The sequence below is a fragment of the Choloepus didactylus genome, chromosome 9, assembly GCF_015220235.1.
Source record: "Choloepus didactylus isolate mChoDid1 chromosome 9, mChoDid1.pri, whole genome shotgun sequence".
NCBI classification, from domain to species: Eukaryota; Metazoa; Chordata; class Mammalia; order Pilosa; family Megalonychidae; genus Choloepus; species Choloepus didactylus.
In genome coordinates, this window is record NC_051315.1 from 22,548,627 (window position 1) to 22,568,719 (window position 20,093).

A 20,093-nucleotide genomic window follows, 5' to 3' on the forward strand; every position below is an offset into this window, starting at 1 on the left:
CAGTCCACCAAGACAATGTTTTCGCCATTCAGCTGGTAGCCAGAATCTACTTGCACAAACCCACATACTGATGAGAACCACCATCCCAGTACCATCTCCATTTCTCACCTTGACTACCTCTTCCCTCTGCAGAGGAGAGATGCCATTTTACTAATTTATAAGTACTCTGGCTCCCCAAACCGTTCTGAAAAAAAAAAATTTTTACTCATCAATAAGTCAACTAAAAGCAAAAGAGCATCCCACAGGAGTTAGAGAATAAAACAGCAACACCAGGACATATTGATCAGCAAGATTCCGATACTCACTAAATGCAGCCACCGCGAGGGCCAAAGTGACAATAATGGAGAACCAAGAGACCCACAAGGCCTTCTTTCTGTAGTTCTGGGCTTCGTGAGGCTTCAGGCGGGTGCTGCTTTCTAGTAAGCCTGACAAAAACAAGGAGAAAAGGAAGTTAGACATTTCCTTATTAAGAAACCCACAGCCAGAGCTACAATTTCCTATCTAGGGAATGCAAACCATCATCAGCCTGTGGGCCAAGATGTTTTGTTTGGCCCACACTGTGTTTTAGCAATTAGGAGATTTCACATGAAGATCAAGCTTTCTGGATCTCTTGAAAGATCATATGCTCCAGTAACATGAGACATAGGTTTCTGTGCAGTAGCGAGCAGCTATCCTCTTTAGAACAGCCCCACAGATCCCACCATGCCCTCAAATATCACAACAGGCCTGCTTAGCTCAGGAAAGTGCTACTACTTACAAGCACCTTTCATCAGGCAAAGAGCATGAATAGCACACATGTGGTTGGACATTGGGTCCCCTCTGAGGAGGGCATGGATTGGCACTGATTCACCAGCAAGGTCCCAACTGGTAGACTGGGTTTTGCCCAAAACAATGAGTCACTGTGGAATGCAAATGTCTTCACTGCTCCCCCAGACAATTAATATTAGGAGAAGGAACATTTCCCTTTAGTGACAACCAACAGCAGCCATTAGGCCCAAATTATATGCCATGTTTTCTTTCCTTCTCTTTCTGCCCTATAATTCTATCCTCTGGTATAAAGCACCTGTCAAAAATTTCTTGGACATTAAAGCAGAGTGAACCTGCTACAACTGGAGGTAACTTTCCAGGTTGACTACTTGTAAGAAAGGTTTTATTTTTTGCCTCCCACTCTTTCAACACTGAATTTAAACAAAAGAAATGCATGACAACTCCAAGGCAATGTCCAAGCTTCAAAAGCCTTGGGTCAAAGACTAAAACATCTTCACTATGATCTCTATTTATAATTTTTTCTTGCCCTTTGAAAAAAGATTTTATGTGGCACCTCTTAGTTGCACAGACAACCAAATTCTTCATCATTCATTCTACATAGACAGGAGTTTATCATACCATCTCTGGGTAAACAACCCACAATAATCCTTTTGGAGGTTGGACAGCTTCATCAAAACAGCTCCAACTGATTAAGGAATTGGTAGTCTAAGCTTAGGCCCCCATTTGTAAAATATCACACAGAGTGTGACATACCACACCTATGCATCAAGTAAACACCAGCCTATCTGACTATCACACTAAGTTTTTGGCTCTGGTTGCCAAAAACTGGATCCTGTTAAAAAATTATAACAAGAACCCTATTCAAACTATTCAGCTCCATTTATTACCCAGACTCAAGCATCCCTGAACAATTCTGGATCAAAGCAAAAGGCAATGTCAAAAAAGCTGCTTAGTGAGCCCAGTTCACATCTCAGAGATTTTAGTAACTGAAACCTGAACATTTACATAGGATCAAAGCAGGCAAATGAGATTGCAAAAGGTAAAAATAAATACCATCTTTATCACCTAGCTATAAAAATCTCCCCAAACCTTCTTTAATACATATACTTGGTTGGAAAAAGGAAAAACCTTCTCTCCAGACAAATTCTGCTTGGCAAAAGTGACTTCAAAGGCAGCATGTCCCTTTATCTATCTCTTTCTAACTGCTAAAAAACACCCCACTCTAATTTTCAACTATGGTCACCCTTTTCTCCAGTTAAAGCCATAACCTAAAATGGGGAGAGCCTACCCACCCTCAATAATTGCATGTCCCTTTTCTCAAATGATATAAAAAAATCTTCCTGTCATCACGGCCAATTGCTTTTCAAGAGTCTGGGAGGATGTACCATTCAAGTACTGACTCAAGCCCATCATTTGCTGGATAGTTTGACAGCAACAATCTCGAGAGGTTTACCCATGCTGGGGAAAAACAAGGTTCCTTTTAAAAGAAGATTTCCTTTTCTAAGTGGACCAGTGACAATCTGGGTTTTCTAATTTGCCATGTTACATTTATTTTCCTTGCAAAGCTAGCTGGTCGTGGCCACTAAACAGGCTTCATCCCACCAGTGGCGCACCTTACACGTGGAAAAGTCTCAGGTCAGTCGGCAAGGGCTGGGCGGCCCCTGCTAAGGTGGCACTTGGGTCCTCTCAGCAACAGGACTGGGGTTCTTCTCTAGGTCTGATTCTGTGTGTACCTCCTCCATGAGATTTTTAAAATTAAAAAACTGGAATAAGTACAATGAAAAAATTATCCAAGGAGGGAGAAAGAGACTTTCCCATTTCTATCCAAACTTTGCTTATTCCACCACCCCCCCCACCCTGGTTTTCCTTTCTAAAAACACAGCCAATACCAAGAAAAACTTTCTACTCTTCCAAGAGAAGCAGAGTATGATGAGGAAGGCTGGCTTCCCCTACCTACAAAGACCCAGCTTATAAATGAATGGTCCAAACTCCCCTGTACACCTGTTGGGTGCAGGCATACTCACAAGCCACGGATGCAGTGGGAATTCCTAACGTTTTCAGGAAGCTGAGCTTCAAAGTGCAGCAGCAGCCTGGAGAGACTGAACAGCCCAGGGAAGCTAAGGCAGGCCTCAGATTTGCAAGCAAGGCTGCGTCCTCCATATGCATAGTGGACCTCCACATTCAACTTTCTAAAACTCACACAGTTTTCACATATTTGCACTTAGGGCCTGGTAACCATAAGCATAAGGGTTGTATTGATGAAGGAATGATCCTTTTTGGAAAAACAAATACCTGCAGGGAGGGTGAAACCATCAGTCATTCCTACACTAGTAGGAATTAGTTCTGAATACTTTCTCCTAAGGGTGGGTCAAGCTTAGATGCTCTGAAGGAAGGTGAATTTTCATTGGTTGGGGAGGTAGTGGGAAATGCTGAAGCATATAAAACTCAAAGGCTTGGGGCAGAATGATGGAGAAACACTTGTGGGGAAAAAAGTGGATATTAAAAAGGAGGGAGAAAATGCCTAAGACAACCCAGGTCTATTTTATGTGGATGTCTTGAGTCCCTAAAGGTGGGAAAAGAAACTGGGTCTCTTGGACCATAGAACTCATGTTTCCTGAACTACAGATTCAGCCAAGCAGCACTGCAGTTACAGATGTATTGAGCTGGCTAGGTTTCTGGGACCAGCTCACATCACTTCTAATGGGAAAATGCGTTCAAAGTCCCAAAACACTAGAGTATAAAGCAACCCTTTGATGTGAGTTAAAGGCAGTCTGCAAAAGGGCCCTGATAGTCCAGGTGGAAGTTAGGACAAAAGCAGATGCCAAATACAGGTATGAGCATCCAGGGTACCCAATACCCACCCCACAAACACCCTATAGGTATTTAGGCCCCAGAAGAAAGCCAGCCAGGCATGATAGAGACACATACAGCAGGCAAATGCTGAGGTTTCCTCTTTCCAAAAACCTCCCACCATTAGGACAGAGCACTTGAACCAACACCAAGTGATACAAAAATCAATACTGGAAAGATACAACCCCAGAAGAGAGAAAAATAAAAAAACATACAAACATGAAATATAATAAAGCTCCCCAGGTAATCTGATATATTTAATAAAAATGACTCATTCCTCATTAACTTCGCATTAAGGAACAGGTCAAACAAAAGAATGTCACACTGACTTGCAGCTTTCAATGCCATACGACATGGGGCTCCTGGGAGGACAGGACTCATCCCAACAGAAAGGCTGTGTGTGATATGCAATACACAGAGACGGTTTATGAACAGACAGTGAACTCTTTCATGCTGTAATATAATAGAAAAAGAAATTCAGTTTACCAGTGAAAAATCACCTTAAGAATGAATTCAGAAGGGCTTTTATACTGGAGCATGAGTTGCAAAATGAAGCTAAATATTAACTCATCCTAGCGTTTTTTTTTCCCCTATCATTTTGTGGGATGGGGAGAAATAGGCCAGCTTTTACAGATGACCCCGCAATGCTACGAAAATAAGCTCACTCAGGGGCTCTGTCTTTCAAGACAAAAATTCTAAATCCTACAATATTAGTTGCAGGGGAGAAAGGTAATTAACATGCCCCGTAATGAAACTGATGGGGTTTGCTGGGTGCTTGTGAAGTCACCAATTACCGGTTCTAAAATGACATCTGTTAATATTAAGTGCAACATAGGTGCAACAGGAGCGGCTCCAGTTCCCAGCCGGCTTCTCTGCCAATTCTCTGGGAAGTGCCGTTTCCATGTCATTCCATTCCACATTCCACAGTTTAGAATTTCTAAAGGGAAAGAGACTGTGTATCTGAACACTAAACTCGGAATAAAAATGTACAGTAGATACTAAGAATAGGGCAGCAACCTGCTAAGACTAAAATATATAAACCGGCCACAGCCAACAAAATAAGGCTTCCAATAACGACTCAGAAAGCGAGATGACTGCAGGCGATGAGCCGGCTCCCGGAAGGGCCTGGCTGCAAAAATTCGCTTCGAACACGAAGTGGTTTGAATAGAACCACTGATTCTCTTCGAGAGAACCGGTTTGGATTTGGATTCAGCAAGAAGCAGAAGAGGTGTGGACGCAGCCAACAGGGCTCCCTCCGCAAAGAAGCGAAACTATAAGGAATGGAGGGATGGAGGGAGGGATGGAAGAAAGAGACGCGGGCGTGAATCCGGGAGTCTCTCCCTTTTCAAACAGGCATCTCAAAAGGGGCGTCGGCTGTAGGTCGGGAAGTAGGATTTTGGCCTCCAAGGAAAGGAGTGTTTGCGAGGTTCCCGGCCAGTGCCTGGAAAAGATTCTGAAGGGGCGCGGGATGCGCGCCCCGGAAACCACCAGGATCTCAGCGACACCCATCTAGCTGAGGTTGGTGTCTCAAATCAAAGTAATCCCTGGTAAGTGAGGGTCGGGGCACGACCGAAGGCGCGCGACTCCACCCGCGGCGGCCCCGGCCCCCACTCGCTCGGGTTCCCGCGCCTTTCGCCGGGGCGGGACACCACGAGGCTAAACCCGCAGAGGGATGTCCTCCCGGAGAAAAGGCGGGGGCTGGAGAAGTAGGACGCTCCGAGTCCCGGGCCCTGCGAGCTGCGCCAGCCCACAGTCCCTGGGAAGACTTGGCGCCGAAAGCAAATAAACGCCGTCTGCAAACTTTTCCAATAGACGCTGGAACGGCTGTGGCTGGCCGAACGGAGGGCGCGGGGCCATCCAGGGCAGCCCTGGTACCCCGGGTTCCGGCGAAAGAGCCGCTGCCCAGGCGTTGAGGCTGGCGCCCTCCGCTCCCCGCGCCCTCGCAAGGAAGTGCCGGCTCCGCGGCTCCCGCGCGCTCCAGCCCGGGCCAACCCGCGGATGGGGAGAGGGGGACGCCCAGGAGGCTGCCCCTCATCGCGCCCCGGCCGGACAGGCCTGGGGCGGCGCGCGCTCACCTCGGTCCTCCAGCCCGTCGCTGAACTGGCAGCTCTCGCTGATCCGCAGCTGCCGCTCCTCCACGGGCTGCTGCGGCTCGCGCGCCGGGGAGCTCAGCGGACCCGGGGCGGGGGCGGCGGCCAAGGGCGCGTGGCTCCGGGGCGGCTGCGGGACGGCGGGACCCGGGGGGCTGCGGCGCTCGCTGCCGGCTGTCGGATCCATGGCGCTGGGCGGCGGATCCCAGCGGATACGGGTGGCGGCGGCGAGCGCGGCGAGGACCCAAAGCAGAAGTGCGAGGCCCCCGCGGCTCGGGGCGAGCAGAGGGACCGCCGGACAGCGTGGAGAGGGACGGTGGGCGGGCGGGCGCCGCGGGGTGGAGGTGCGCCGGGGGTGAGGGGGAGGGGGTGTCGCCGAGCGGCGCGGCTCGCGCGGCCGGTAGCAGAGGCTGGGGCTGCGTTGGCGCCGCCGCGCTCCGCCCCCCGGGGCAGGTGCGGGCGGGAGGGACCCGCCCCGAGGCCCCGGCGCTCCTGCACTGCGGCCGGTGAAAAGGGACAGACCCGGCCCGCCCAGATGCGCGGAGGCTGGGGGGCAATGCGAGGCGTGGGGCCAGAAGGTGGCTCGGGCAGAGCCTGGCGAGGGCGTAACCGAGGACCGGTACTCGCCCCACCCGGGCCGTAGTATATGACGCCTGGAGGGGGAGCCCCGGACCCGTAGTCTTTGCCGTCCGGGAAGCCAGCGGCTGCGCTTGGGTAGGCGGGCCGGTGGCACTCTAATTTGGCATCTTTTTCTTCGGGAGCTGCACAAGCTTTAGAGGCGGTGTGGGGTCTCCGCCTGGGCCGCCATCCTCATCGACCACCCCATGAAAACGGGGTTCGCCTGCCCCCGAGCCCTTCGGTCGCGTGTTTCTTCTAGGAGCTTTAACTCCCTCCCCTTCCCAGTTTCTCGAGCACCTACTTAGCCAGGGGACGGGGTATCTTTGGGATCACTGCGCGCTCTAGAAGATGCTTGGACTCCGAGGCTTCCCCGTCACGACTATCCCTGGGCCTTTGTCCCAGGCAGTGCCGCCCACCCCCACGTAGCCATTTCCCTTCTGAGTGTGTCCAAGTCTTGCCCTTGCCCGGACTTCAGGACTCGGATCGACGCTTCCCTCCCTCCACAAGCCTCCTCTTGGCTGCCTAGGTGCGGTCGACGGTCGCCACCTCTGACTGCGCAGAGCTCTCGCCCTTGGCATTTCTGGGTTGTGAGCTCGGGTGCTGCTTTAACCCTTGCGCTGTCGACTGGTCTCGCAACGAGACCGCGACCTCGTCCCCGCGGGGCCCACGCCGGCTGTCTTGTAGTCGAGGGAAGCACAGAGCCGAACCGATCGATAAAGAGATTCGGCTTGTATTTAATTGTACCAAAAACCGCACTTTGCAGTCTAGATTTCATCTTTAGATTACTATCAATCTTTAAATTTAATCTGAGCCCTCTAAATTGTCAGTTCCCCACTTTAAAACCTGTCTACTTTTTATGTGGGGATGGAAAAGGGGTTCAACCTCTTTTTTGAAGAGCCGACTGTCACCTTTCTCGTTCCGGTTTCGTTTGCGATTGAAGGGCGACCTGAATGCTTTTTGTGGTGCGTGGAAACATCCTTGGAAACCGGGTGAGGGGATGGTCTTCTCTCGTTGTTGTTGGGCTGTAATTAGAACTGAATTGACTCGGGCAACTCACTTTACCTTCTGACCACTAATTTCTTTGACTACAAACTGAAAGGGTTGAACTAGGTTAAGTTCAAAGTCCTCTTTTTGCTTAAAAAAAAAAAACAACTATGATTATTTGGATAAAAAACAATGAAAATTTCCACCCACTAGTCCTGGTTCTGTCCTCTGAGGTAGACAATCCTTCAGATATTGGAAGACTCCTCCCTCCCCACTTCCTTGGTCTCTCACCTACCACTTGGCTTTTTTCTCCAGGTAAACCCACTTCATTCATCTGTCAATGACTCTCAAACATTAGAATCACCTGGAAGTGTAAGAACAAAAATACTGTGGTTGGCCCCTGTGTTAGAGAGTCTGATGTCACAGGTGATGAGATTGGCCTGGGCTGGGGCCCTGACATGGATATTTTTTAAAGCCCTCCACCCCACTCCTACCCCCAATTTTAAAAGTCATATGGGAAGAGTCATATGAGAAGCTTTAAAAAAAAAAAAAAAAAAACTGATTTCTCAGTAGCTTTCCCAGAGATTCAGATTCTGTAGATCTGCAGTCTGGCTGGGAATCTGTGTTTGAATCACCCCTCTACAACCACACACACATACACACCCACCATGTTCCAGACCCACCTTTTGAGAATCTCTAATTAACTGCTCTCTGCAGTATGTAGTGTCTAGCTCCGCGCCCACACACACTCAGGTCTGCCACAGACCCTCATCAGAGGAGTGAGGATCACTATTTTTTTCTTTGGTTCCTCAACTGATTCTCTAATCCAGCACATCTCAAACTTAAATATGCAGATAAAATACCTGGGGTTCTTATGAAAATGCAGATTCTAATTCAGTAGGTCTGGGCTACAGGCTGAGATTCTGTATTTCTAACAAAGCCCCAAGTGATGCTTACGCTGACCACACTTTGAGAAGTAAGGATCTGGGAGCTATTATTCAGGAGACAAATGTATTTTCCTTTATGTTCCAACTTCCCTGGTTCGATGTCATTATTGACTCCTCCAAAAATATTTCTCTGACTCCTGCTCACCTCTGGGCGCTCCTTTTTCGGAACTTTAAGTGTTACATAATTCACTGTGTATATCTTGTGTGGGGGCAGGGACTGGGGTGCTTGTCTGACCCTATCCCCATGCATACACATCTAGCTGCCAGGGATACACAGTGTTCCTCCAAACAAGCCCTGCTGAATAACTAGACGGTAATATTTGCTTACATTCTTGCTAGGCAACTTGCTAAGTGTTTTACATGCATTATGCCCCTCTGGTACTGTGCGCCCATTTACAGATGAGGAAACCAAGGCGAAGCTCTGGCTAGCTCCACAGCCCACAACAATACCGCCCCCTAGGGGACACGTTGGAAATGTGCAGGTACTTTACCTGGTCTCAAAAGATGCAAAGAGGTAGCTGCTGACATTTAGTATGGGGTGGCCAGGGATGCAGGAGATGACCTGATGCATAGGACTGTCCAGCACAAGGGGAACTGCTTGCCTTTCCCATGGCTTTCCTATGGGTCCTATGATTCGGGTCAGGGAAAATGTGCTTCTAATTACATTAGAAACTTGGCTCTGTTTTACATACAAATACAAAAGATTTTTGCACCATTTGAATGCACATTGAATTTTCTGGAAACGAAACTGCTGTATAAACCTAAGAAAGATGGTATTTTGTTCGCCATTTTTTGAAAATCAGGACACTGAAGGCAGTTCCACTCGTGGCATCTGAATCAGCAATCAACACATCTGTGCCTGTCGCATGTATAACTGCCACAGGCCCAGTCATTCCATATGTATATAAGAACGTACTTATTTAGTTCTTATTTCAAAGTGCCAAAAAATAAAGAAAAAGCATCAATAATAGCCCAGAGTCTTGTCTTACTGTTCTTAAATTATAAGTAGGTGCAAATATCTAATTAATTCTTTGTGACTTCTGTTACAGTTGTGACAGCATTTAGAAAAGCAAATATTTTAATTAATGCATTGCTTTATTTTTATTCCTCATTATTGTTATACATATGTGCATTTATAATTACATTGCTTTTTAAAATTATGTATATAAGTATTATCCATAATTAATTTCCATTTTATGATCACAATAGTGAATGATACAAAATAATTGTTATGAAAAGGGAGCCTTAACTGTCACAGCCAAGAGTATACTAAGGAGAACTCACAACTAAATGTTATGTGGTATCCTGATGGATGCTGGGGAAAAAAAGAGACATTAGGTAAAAAATAAGGAAATCTGAATAAAGTTTGAACCTTAGTTAATAACATATCAATCTTGAATCATTAATTGTAATAAATGTATCATACTAATGTAAGATGTTAATAGAGGAAACTGGAAGTGGAATATATGGGAACTCTCTGTACTATCCTCTCAATTTTTCTTCATATCTAAGCCTATTCTAAAAAAATAAAGTCTATTTTTTAAAATTAAAGGAAAAAAAAGGTGGAGGAGGCTTGTGTCTAAGAGGAGATGTCCTGTGTTGAACTTTGAATGTCCGCTGCAGAAGACATGTACAGACAATGTCCATTAGGTACCTGGAAACTTGAATACAGTCTTCAGGAGTGCAATGTTAACACTGGCGAGAAAGACAGACTATGACAAGACTTAACTGATGTGATTTCAACTCTATTCCACTGGTTTTTTCTGGGACTTATTTTTGGTATATTTAAAAACTGAGGGAGTTTTGTGAATTTTGTGAAATCCCAAATTCTTAAATCAGTGGACTTCCACTGGGACACTTTAGAAAGTCATATTTGGTAAAAGCGTGTAGACATATAAGCTGACAATTGAAAATTGGTAAGTTAGGGTGGTGTCTTCACTTTCTAGCCTTATCTATTCCCTTTTACATTTTTGGTAAATTTCCCAAATCCCTAATTCCAGGAATACACACAGGAGAGGGCTGAAAGGCCAAGAAGCCAGAGGAAACAAAGTAGGCAGTAAGAGCCTCTGCTGGGGACTAAACTAACAGTTACCCCTGGGAGAGCCACCTGGTAAGCATGCTGCTTATAAGAATCCAATCTGTCCTCACACCCCAATAAAGCAGGTACAGTATTGTCATTATCCCCATGTAAAAATAAGGAAACCAAGGCACAGGTTGAATAACACTGCTAACAGACTCAAGCAGCCTCAATGGACGAATCTAAAAGATGACGAAGAACATGACGTGCACTTGATTTCATTCTATCTGATGTCAGATTAATATATTTGTTGTACTTGTCACTTGTGCAGGCTTGGGTAAACAAATATAAACATGCTATTCGTCTTTTGCAAGTGTTGAAGTTTGGGGGTTAAACTGACAAATCTAAGGGATCTCTGAGAGCTATTGTACGCTCACAACTGGGGCTGCATGGGGGGGCTAAGCTACCAAAGTCAACTCAGAGCAGCATCTAAGGAAACATCTTCTCTTGGAAAGTGGGAAGTGTGTGTATACACGTGCCTGCAGGTGTGAGTATTAAATTTATAAACTCCATTTCCCATAAGAAAAAAGTATAAGAACTAGGGCATGACTAGGGAACATCTGGAGAAATGCCATATTGAAGATCAGCATTATTAAGAGGCTTTGTGTGCAAAACATTATAAGACACAAAAAGAATTTTTAAATGCCACCTCTGCCTTTAGGGGCCTTATACAATCTAAACAGGATTTCAGAGGTCTGCCCTGACCTCCTCTGCCGTGTGTTCTCTAGAGTAGTAGGTCTCAGCTCTGTTTGCCCATCATAATTACCAGGAATACAGTAACCAACTCATCCTGGTTTATTCCAGTCTTTCCTAATTTTAGCCCTGAAAATTCCACATTCTGGGAAATCCCTTAATCCTGGGAAAACAGGGGTAATTGTTCACCCTACCCAAACTTTCAAAAATTCTGATGCTCAGACTAACCGTATCAGAATCTCTGGAGGTGATGCCCAGGCAGCAGTGATTTTGGAAGTGCCCAGGTGATTTCAAGGTACAGCCCAAGCATGTGACAGCAGGACTCAACTTCAACGTTTCAAGGATCACCTGGGGGTCTTGTTAAAAATGCAGATTTTAATTCAGTAGATCTGGGATGAGGCCTGATTTCCTGCATTTCTAACAAGCTCTCTGAGTAGGAAGGTTCTGGAACATATAAGGAGCAGTAGGTTTATTTCTACTTTGAAAGACTCTAAAATAGAGGTGGGGGAGGGGGGGAACTTCGAAACAAAATTAAGAAAAGGGAAAAATCAAATTAACAAAGTATAAACTAGTGATGCGGTACAGAGAGAGGGCAGGTTCCAGGACAAGTTGCCCTCCTGGATTCCTCAGTGCTCAGTGCACTGACCATGCCTCATGAGAATTCAGCACATAGATGGGGTTTATCTGGAAATTCTTCATGGAAATGAGAACCAAGTGGAGTTTATTTACCAGGGCAAGAGGTCATCCCAGGGAAGAGCAATAGTGGGCATGAAAGGGTCTGTGATGAAGTTAGCTAAAACACTGTGTAAAAGTACAAGTCCAAAATGCTGTCCAAATGGTCACTTTGTGGGACAAGAAAGGGATTGGGATTGGGATGGAGCAAATTTTGGGGGCTTCTGGGGAAGCTGGGAGAGTTCTGTTGACTTGGGTGGTATTTGCCTTGTAATAATTTAAGTCATATATTTAATTTGTATAGTTTTCTATATCTGTATTTTTATTTTACAATAAAAGTATTTTTTAATTATATCAAGAATAACCAGATATATATCTCCTGTGGCTATAGCCATGTGACCTGAAGCCAGTCAGAGGTTGCTAGGGGATGCTGCAGGTTCAGGACTGATGAGTCATCTTACTCCGCTCGATAGAGAATGTCAAAAATACAGAGGAGTAAGGGATTAAAAAGAATAAAGTGCAAAGCTGGCTGAATCTGATATGAGAAAAGGAGTCACATAAGCTGGAAAAAAAAAAAAGGTGTATCTCATCTGCTCAGGTTGAAAACAAAAAGGTTTATGGCATCTACTCTCCCCTAATTCTCCTCCTACCCACCTGACCTGTCCCCAGGTCCCCAGACCCACAAGTCCCACTGTCCCTGAATACCTGCAGCAGAGTAAGCCCCCAAAATTCACTATGCCCCAAAGCAGAATCCACTATCTTTCCCACAAAACCTATGCATCTTCGGTCTCCCTTTCTTGGCAAACTGCAGCACAATCTACCCCGGTGCCTGGAGCCAGAGTCCTAGAAATATCTCCTCTTGACCACTCCCTCCCTCGCTCCTGAGCTCATGACAAGCAGCAGGTGACCCATCCCTGTGGATTGCACCTCCTTAACGCCCTCTATACCACTCCTGCCTTTTCAACCACTTTGCTGCTTTATTTCAGACCCTTAACTCCTAGCCCACTTTGCTACCTCTGGTCTTGCCCCCTGGGCCACCCCACCCACTCCTGCTACAGTGATCTTTCCAAGAGATCGCTCTGACCATGTTGCTCCTCTGCTCACCATCACTTATAGAATAAAGGCTTTTAGGTGGTAGGAAGGACCCCCATCACTCCACATCCTGCCCACCTCTCCACCCTCTCTCTCACTGTACTTACCCTCCAGAAACCTCCAGCCCCAGAATTTCTTCAGTTCTTCATTCAGACCTCTGGGCTTTTGCCCTTGCAATGCGCTCTTCCTGGGAGGTCCTTCTGGCTCTCCCTGAACCTCCACCAAATGCAGGCACACCTGGTACCTTCTGCTCTTTCAAGGGTTCCTTTCCCTGTATGTCTTTTCTGATACACCCACGCACTAAGGGGATCCAATGATTCCCTCTGTTTCTCTCCCACTATTTACATCCTGTGTGTACTTCCTTTTTAGCCCTTACAACACTTTATTTCTCTAATTTGTTTACCAGTTTACTTAGGCCTGATGGGTAATTCCTTAAAGGCAAGATCACAATGCATGCATCCTAATGTTTCAAGCATTTCTCACAATGCCAGCACAGAGTATGTGCTCAGGAAAAAAAAAAAAGGTTGTTGAAGGAATAAACTCTTAGCTGCTCCATATCAAAGTTTCATGTAGTAGAGCTGGTCAGAAGATTGTGACTGATCTCATAGTCAGCCACTAAAGCAGATCCCTGAGATTCCATCTTCTCCTAGCCCTCTCTTTAGCCCCTTCCATCAGTAGGAAAAGCTCTATAAATTGCTAAAAGGGGGTGTGCCGGTTTGAGTGTATTGTGTCCCCCAAATGCCATTATCTTTGTGGTCTTGTGTGGGGCAGAAGTTTTGGTGCTGGTTGGATTTGCTTGGAGTGTGCCCCACCCAGCTGTCGGTGATGATTTTGATGAGATGTTCCCATGGAGGCGTGGCCCCGCCCATTCAGGGTGAGCCTTGATCAGTGGAGCCATATAAATGAGCTGACTCAAAGAGAGGAATGGGAGTGCAGCTGGGAGTGATGTTTTGAAGAGGAGCAAGCTTGCTGGAGAGGAACGTCCTGGGAGAAAGCCGTTTTGAGGCCAGAGTTTTGGAGCAGACGCCAGCCGCCTTCCTAGCTAGCAGAGGTTTAGCGGATGCCATTGGCCATCCTCCGGTGAAGGTACCCGATTGCTGAGGTGTTACCTTGGACGCTTTGTGGCCTTGAGACTGTAACTGTGTAGTGAAATAAACCCCCATTTTATAAAAGCCTATCCATCTCTGGTGTTTTGCATTCTGCAGCATTAGCAAACTAGGACAGATTTTTTTTTTTTTTATCTTCATTTTATTGAGATATATTCACATACCAAGCAGTCATACAAAACAAATCGTACTGTCGATTGTTTACAGTACCATTACATAGTGGTACATTCATCACCCAAATCAATCCCTGCCACCTTCATTAGCACACACACAAAAATAACAAGAATAATAATTAGAGTGAAAAAAGGAATTGAAGTAAAAAAGAACACTGGATACCTTTGTCTGTTTGTTTCCTTCCCCTATTTTTCTACTCATCCATCCATAAACTAGACAAAGTGGAGTGTGGTCCTTATGGCTTTCCCAATCCCATTGTAGGACAGATTTTGGTACCAGGAGTAGGGTGCTTTTGCTGCTGAGTTTGCAAATACCAAACATGTTGGAACGGCTTTTTAAATGGATAATGGGGAGTTTCTGGAAGAGTTGTGAGGAGCTTGATAGAAAAGGCCAAAACTGCTTTAAAGAGACTGTTTGTGGAAATATGGACTCTAAAGATACTTCTGATGAGGCCTTGAACAGAGATGATCAATGTGTTGTTGTCAACTGGAAGAAAGGTGATCCTTGTTTTAAAGTGGCAGAGAATTTGGCAAAATTGAGTCCTGGTGTCAGATGGAAGGAAGAATTTGAAAGCGACAACCTGGAATACTTAGCTGAGGAGATCTCCAGACTACATGTGGAGGAGATCCCTGGCTTCTCCTTGCAGCTTATAGTAAAATGCGAGCGGAGAGAGATAAACTTAGAACTGAACTCTTGGATTCAAAGAGACCAGAAGCTGATGGCTTGGAAAATTACGAGCTTCCAGGGGGTGGAATCCCAGAAGCTACAGCCCAATGTGAGGATGTTACCAAACATAGAACCCAGCCACCATTTCAGTACAAGCCAAGATTGGAGATGGAATTATCCAGAAAGGATTTGTGGAAAGTCCTATTGTCTGATGGCTTTGACCCCTGTATGCTTCATGCAAAGGCAACAGAATTTTTGTGAGATCTTTATAGACAGAGCCATTGCCGGTCTGGACTGGAGGAGACAGACAAGGAAAAAATTAAAGGAAAAATCTCTTCAAAGACAGAGCCATGGAGGTTGAGGTCTGGAGTCAAGAGGTCTCAGGCTGGGAGAGCGGAGCAGCCCACATGCATGGAAAGGGTGAGTTTGCCCTGGAGGTCAAGGGCGGGCATTCCACCTCGATGTTCTGGAAGAGTTTTGCCACCTCAGGTCCCAAAGAGGGCGGAGCACATTCCCAGGGAATTGGGGAGAGCCTGGCTGCCACCCCACTGTTCTGAAGGGGGAGCGTGTGCCCCGGAGATGGAAGGGAATCCGGGAGCTGCCCCGAGGTTTTAGGAGGGTGGGGCCGAGAAAGTGGTCTCCCCAATGTGTGGAAATGTTGGAGCACTCACCCAAGCATTTGGAGAGAAAATGGCTGCCACAAAGGCACTTAGGAAGCGTTGGACTCCTGCTCTCTCAAGCCCCAAGGATGCAACATTGTTCCGTAAATGACTCTCAGACTTTGAAATCTAATGGAGTTTGTCCTGCGGGTTTTAGGAACTGTTTTGCTCCTGTTAACCCTGTTTTCTTTACTGTTTCTCCTTATGGCAATGGAAATGTTTATCCTATGAATGTCTCTCCTTTGTATATTGGGAGCACATAACTTGTTCTAGGTTCACAGAGCCACAGCTAAAGGAAAATTATGCCTTAGGACTGGCCATGCCTATAATTGATTTTGATGGGATCTTGTACGTAACTTTTGTTACTGAAATGATTTAAGTTTTTGTGATATTGTGATGGAATGAATGCATTTTGTATTTGGAAAGATAATGTCATTTTGGGGTCCAGGGGGTGGAATGTGCCGGTTTGAGTGTATTGTGTCCCCCAAATGCCATTATCTTTGTGGTCTTGTATGGGGCAGAAGTTTTGGTGCTGGTTGGATTTGCTTGGAGTGTGCCCCACCCAGCTGTCGGTGATGATTTTGATGAGATGTTCCCATGGAGGCGTGGCCCTGCCCATTCAGGGTGGGCCTTGATCAGTGGAGCCATATAAATGAGCTGACTCAAAGAGAGGAATGGGAGTGCAGCTGGGAGTGATGTTTTGAAGAGGAGCAAGCTTGCTGGAGAGGAATGTCCTGGGAGAAAGCCGTTTTGAGGCCGGAGCTTTGGAGCAGACGCCAGCTGCCTTCCTAGCTAGCAGAGGTTTAGTGGACGCCATTGGCCATCCTCCGGTGAAGGTACCCGATTGCTGAGGTGTTACCTTGGATGCTTTGTGGCCTTGAGACTATAACTGTGTAGTGAAATAAACCCCCGTTTTATAAAAGCCAATCCATCTCTGGTGTTTTGCATTCTGCAGCATTAGCAAACTAGGACAGGGGAGAACTTTCAGGAAAAAATTTCATAACATTTTATTGCCCTCTTAAAGGTGACAAAAAACCTTCCTCTCCTACTGGCATGTACAATGTCAGATGCATTGAAATTGCATGATTTTAATTTGGCAATCTCTTTAGCCCCTTCCCAAATGCCTCCAATTTTTTTATGTAAACTTTTTATTGAAACAGAATATTGTGATGGTTAGGCTCATGTGTCAGTTTGGCCAGCTAATGGTGCCCAGTTGTTTGGTCAAGCAAGCACAGGCCTGTTACTGTGAGGACATTTCGTGGACTTAAATCATCAGTAAGGTGATTGTACCTATGACTGATTACATCCAGAATCAATGGAGAAGTTTTCCTTCCGCAATGAGAGATGTTTCATCCAATCAGATGAAGTCTTTAAAAGGAGAAGTGATGACTTCAGCAGTCAGAAGAGAGAATTTCCATCTCTACTTCAGCAGGCCTGTTTCTCCTGGGGAATTCATCAAAAACCTTCATCGGAGTTCCCAGCTTGCAGACTGTCCTACAGAATTTGGACTCATGCATCCCCACAGTTGTGTGAGATATTTTTATAAAATATCTTAATATTTACAGATATCTCCTGTCGGTTCTGTTTCCCTAGAGAACCCTGACTAATACAAATACACATGTAGAAGAGTGAGCAAATCTTAAGATTACAAGTCAATAAATCTTCACAAAGTGAACACACTCATGGAACTACTTCAATAAAAAGTATTATCAGCACCCAAAAAGCTCCCTTTTAATCCCCTTCCAGTCACTAACCTCCAGCAGTTGACTGATATATTTCCAACATTGCTTTGGCACGAACTATTTTGTGATAAATTTATGTTTTACACTTCATGGGGAAAAAACTTCAGTTTTTAATTATGAAAGAAAGCAACATGAGCTCATGGTAAAATGTTAAAACTAAACAGCAGTGTGAAAGTAGAGAAAGTGAAAGTTTCCCCCATGCATCCTCAGGCCACACACATGCACCATTCCCCAGGTTAGACACTGTCAGAACACACACGTTAAGTTCACCATCTTATATGGGCGCAGTTTGTGGCACCCAAAAACAATTACAATAGTAACATCAAGTATCACTGATCACAATCACCGTAACTGATATAATAATTTAAAAAAACTTGAACTATTGATACAGAGTTTTCCACAAAATAACTTCCTACTTGTCTAAGCATTCAACGATGAAACTTTTTTTTGTTTTCTGTCCTCTGTGTTATTGTTTCTAATTTTTATAATAACATTTGTCCATTTTACTCATCTCCCTGAGGCAGAGTTAGTACCCTGTCTGAACTAAGTGTTTCAGTTTTCTGAGTTCCTTCCTATGGACCAGCTCTTCCTGAAGTCTAACCCAAAACCCCTTCTTATACTTTAGGCCTATGTTCTCTCACCCTACCCTTGGCAGAAACATTCTATTTCTTGTGGGTGCCAGGGCCCATCTGTCTTCCACTCTTCCCTTTACTCTCTCTTTCCAGCTCTCATAACTTGAGAGTTTAACAGTTATATCTGGACTGGGCCACAATCAAGCTTCCTAGACCTTCCATCACTATCTGGGTGGCTCCTGGGTGTCTACTGCCCTGTGTTCTCCTGGACAATGTTTTTGTTTGTTTGTTTGTTTTTTGTTTTTTGTTTTTTATGAATGATGTGGGGATTAAAATCAAGAGCACGAGCATCACTGAACTTCACCTTCCTTCCAACCGGTCTCCCTAAAACTCCTTGCCCCCACACCTTGTGTTCCCAATTCCTTCCTTAATGAGTGAAGAACTCACTTATGCAAACCCCAGGGTCCCAGGTCCACAGCTTCTCCCCTTTCCTCTGCCTCCCACTCCTGGAAGGTCAGGCACCTTGATTTGAATGCACAGGAGAGCCCAGCATGGTGACCTGGACAGAGGGGAAGGCTTCACCCTCAGGGGAAGGGTTGGAGGAGTACAGAGTAGTGAAGTGAGGGCTCCCACAGCCTGGGTACTGGGGCCCTGGTGCCAGGAAAGGACATTGGTCCCCCAGGAGAGGAGACCTAGCAGCCTCAAAGTCGTCTTGTTGTGAAGAGTCACTGCTTTATGTTTGCCCTCTGGCAGGAACATCTTCTCCAGGTTGCCTCTCACTCAGTTCTGGATGCATGTCCACTTTCTCTTTCTGGCCTGCTGCAGGAGGGTCTCTGTCTTGCATATCTTGTTGTTGTCAACTTCCTCCACCCACTTCTGCAGCAGGGGCCGCAGCTTACACATATTCTTGGAACTCAGCTACAGAGCCTCAAAATGACAAATTGTCATCTGGCTGACACCTTTCCAAACAGGATCCCTAGTGTGAGCTGGGCATTCTGCTTCAGAAGCTTGGCAGATTGAGTTTTGATGTCCTGGGACTCCTCGGGGGCAGTGTTTGCTCCAGCTTCTCCTTGTCCAGTTTCATGGCACCAAGAGACACAATGTAGGGCTCAGGGGAGGCCCCCTTGGAGTATAGAGCTGGTCAGAAGATTGTGACTGGTCTCATAGCCAGCCACTAAAGCGGATCCATGAGATTCCATCTCCGCCCTCAGGCCGAGGGGTCTCCAGGCCACCTTAGGGTACCAGCCCCTCTCCAACCTGAGGTTCACAGAGGTCAGTCCTCCGTAGAACTTTTACAGGGGTGGGGACGACAGGCATGAGGGAATCCCCTGCACTTCAGCACCCATGCCCAACCCCTGGCCTGATTCCTGACCCACTGGGAGGGCCTTGGAAGTTCAGCCAGGTCCAAGAGTCAATCCAGCCTGGCAAAGTTCAAAGCCAGGTGAACCCCGTGGGGAAGGAAGGTGCCCCAAGCCAGTGGCCTGGTGAAATGAGGGCTCTCTGAGGGATAGCTCAACACCTCTCTCCCTCCCCTCGTGTAGACTTCTGATGGCGAGCCCCTCCAGCTCTTCTCCTCCCAGGTCCACTCACCTGCCTGCTTACAGACAAATAGGCTTGGCTCCCTCCATTCCACTGTTCCCCCTTACTACTGTGTTCCATGTCTGCTTGAATCCCAGAGTATTGTTAACACCAAGGTTGATCCAGCCCAGAACTAGGGGAGAGAACAGGTCATGGAATCATAGCTACTCTGGGGAGGTCCTTGCCAATGTTTAAAAATCATAACAGCAATACAACGTAGTTATTATCATCTCCACTTTACAATGGAGGAAACGGAGGCTCATAGAGATTGAAAGTGGCTTTCCCAAGACTGCACAGCTAGTGGGTAGCTGATCCAGAGCTGGACCCAGGCCTATCTGACCCCATGAGTCACGCCTTTCCTGCTGGCTGAACCATGTGCACAAAAACTGAAAGGAGATAGAGCTGGGCAGGTAGGGAAGGAGGAATGGCTGCTAAGACCATTCCCTTGAATGGACCCTGGAGCAGTCCTCCAATTCTATCCCTCAACCTCTAAGTGATCTGTAACACCACACTCCACCAAGTATCTTTAGCATGTGTGGTCCACAGGACAAGGAGTTTTGTATGTTTCATGATATATCCTGAGTGTCTAAAACAGTGCCTGGTAAAACACACATTTGATAAATATTTGTTGGCTTAACGGAAAGAAAGATGAATTAATAAGGATCACCTTATTAAAAGAATTAAAATCAATACAATTAAAAGCAGTCTAGTCCTGCTCACCACTCTGCAGGTTTTTAGAACCCAGTTCTCCAATGAGCCCATAAATGTGTTGGAAATTTTGTTCTTTATTTGTTTGGTTTTTCTC

The 20,093-nt window shown here is 46.1% G+C and overlaps 1 protein-coding gene and 1 pseudogene across 2 annotated transcripts in view; both read right to left on the bottom strand.

Moving 5' to 3' along the window:
• Window positions 1-6,322, bottom strand: part of TMEM163 (transmembrane protein 163) — a 308,243-nt gene extending 301,921 nt beyond the window's left edge. For both annotated transcript variants that reach the window (XM_037850481.1, XM_037850482.1), the window contains exons 1-2: window positions 5,694-6,322; window positions 306-425 (exon numbers count right to left, since the gene is read on the bottom strand). In XM_037850481.1, coding sequence (XP_037706409.1) covers window positions 306-425; window positions 5,694-5,895 — 322 coding nt within the window. In that variant the 5' untranslated portion in view covers window positions 5,896-6,322. The remainder of the gene's footprint in view (window positions 1-305; window positions 426-5,693) is intronic.
• Window positions 6,323-18,224: 11,902 nt separating this feature from the next.
• LOC119543684 lies at window positions 18,225-18,827 on the bottom strand (annotated as a pseudogene).
• Window positions 18,828-20,093: the final 1,266 nt, after the last annotated feature.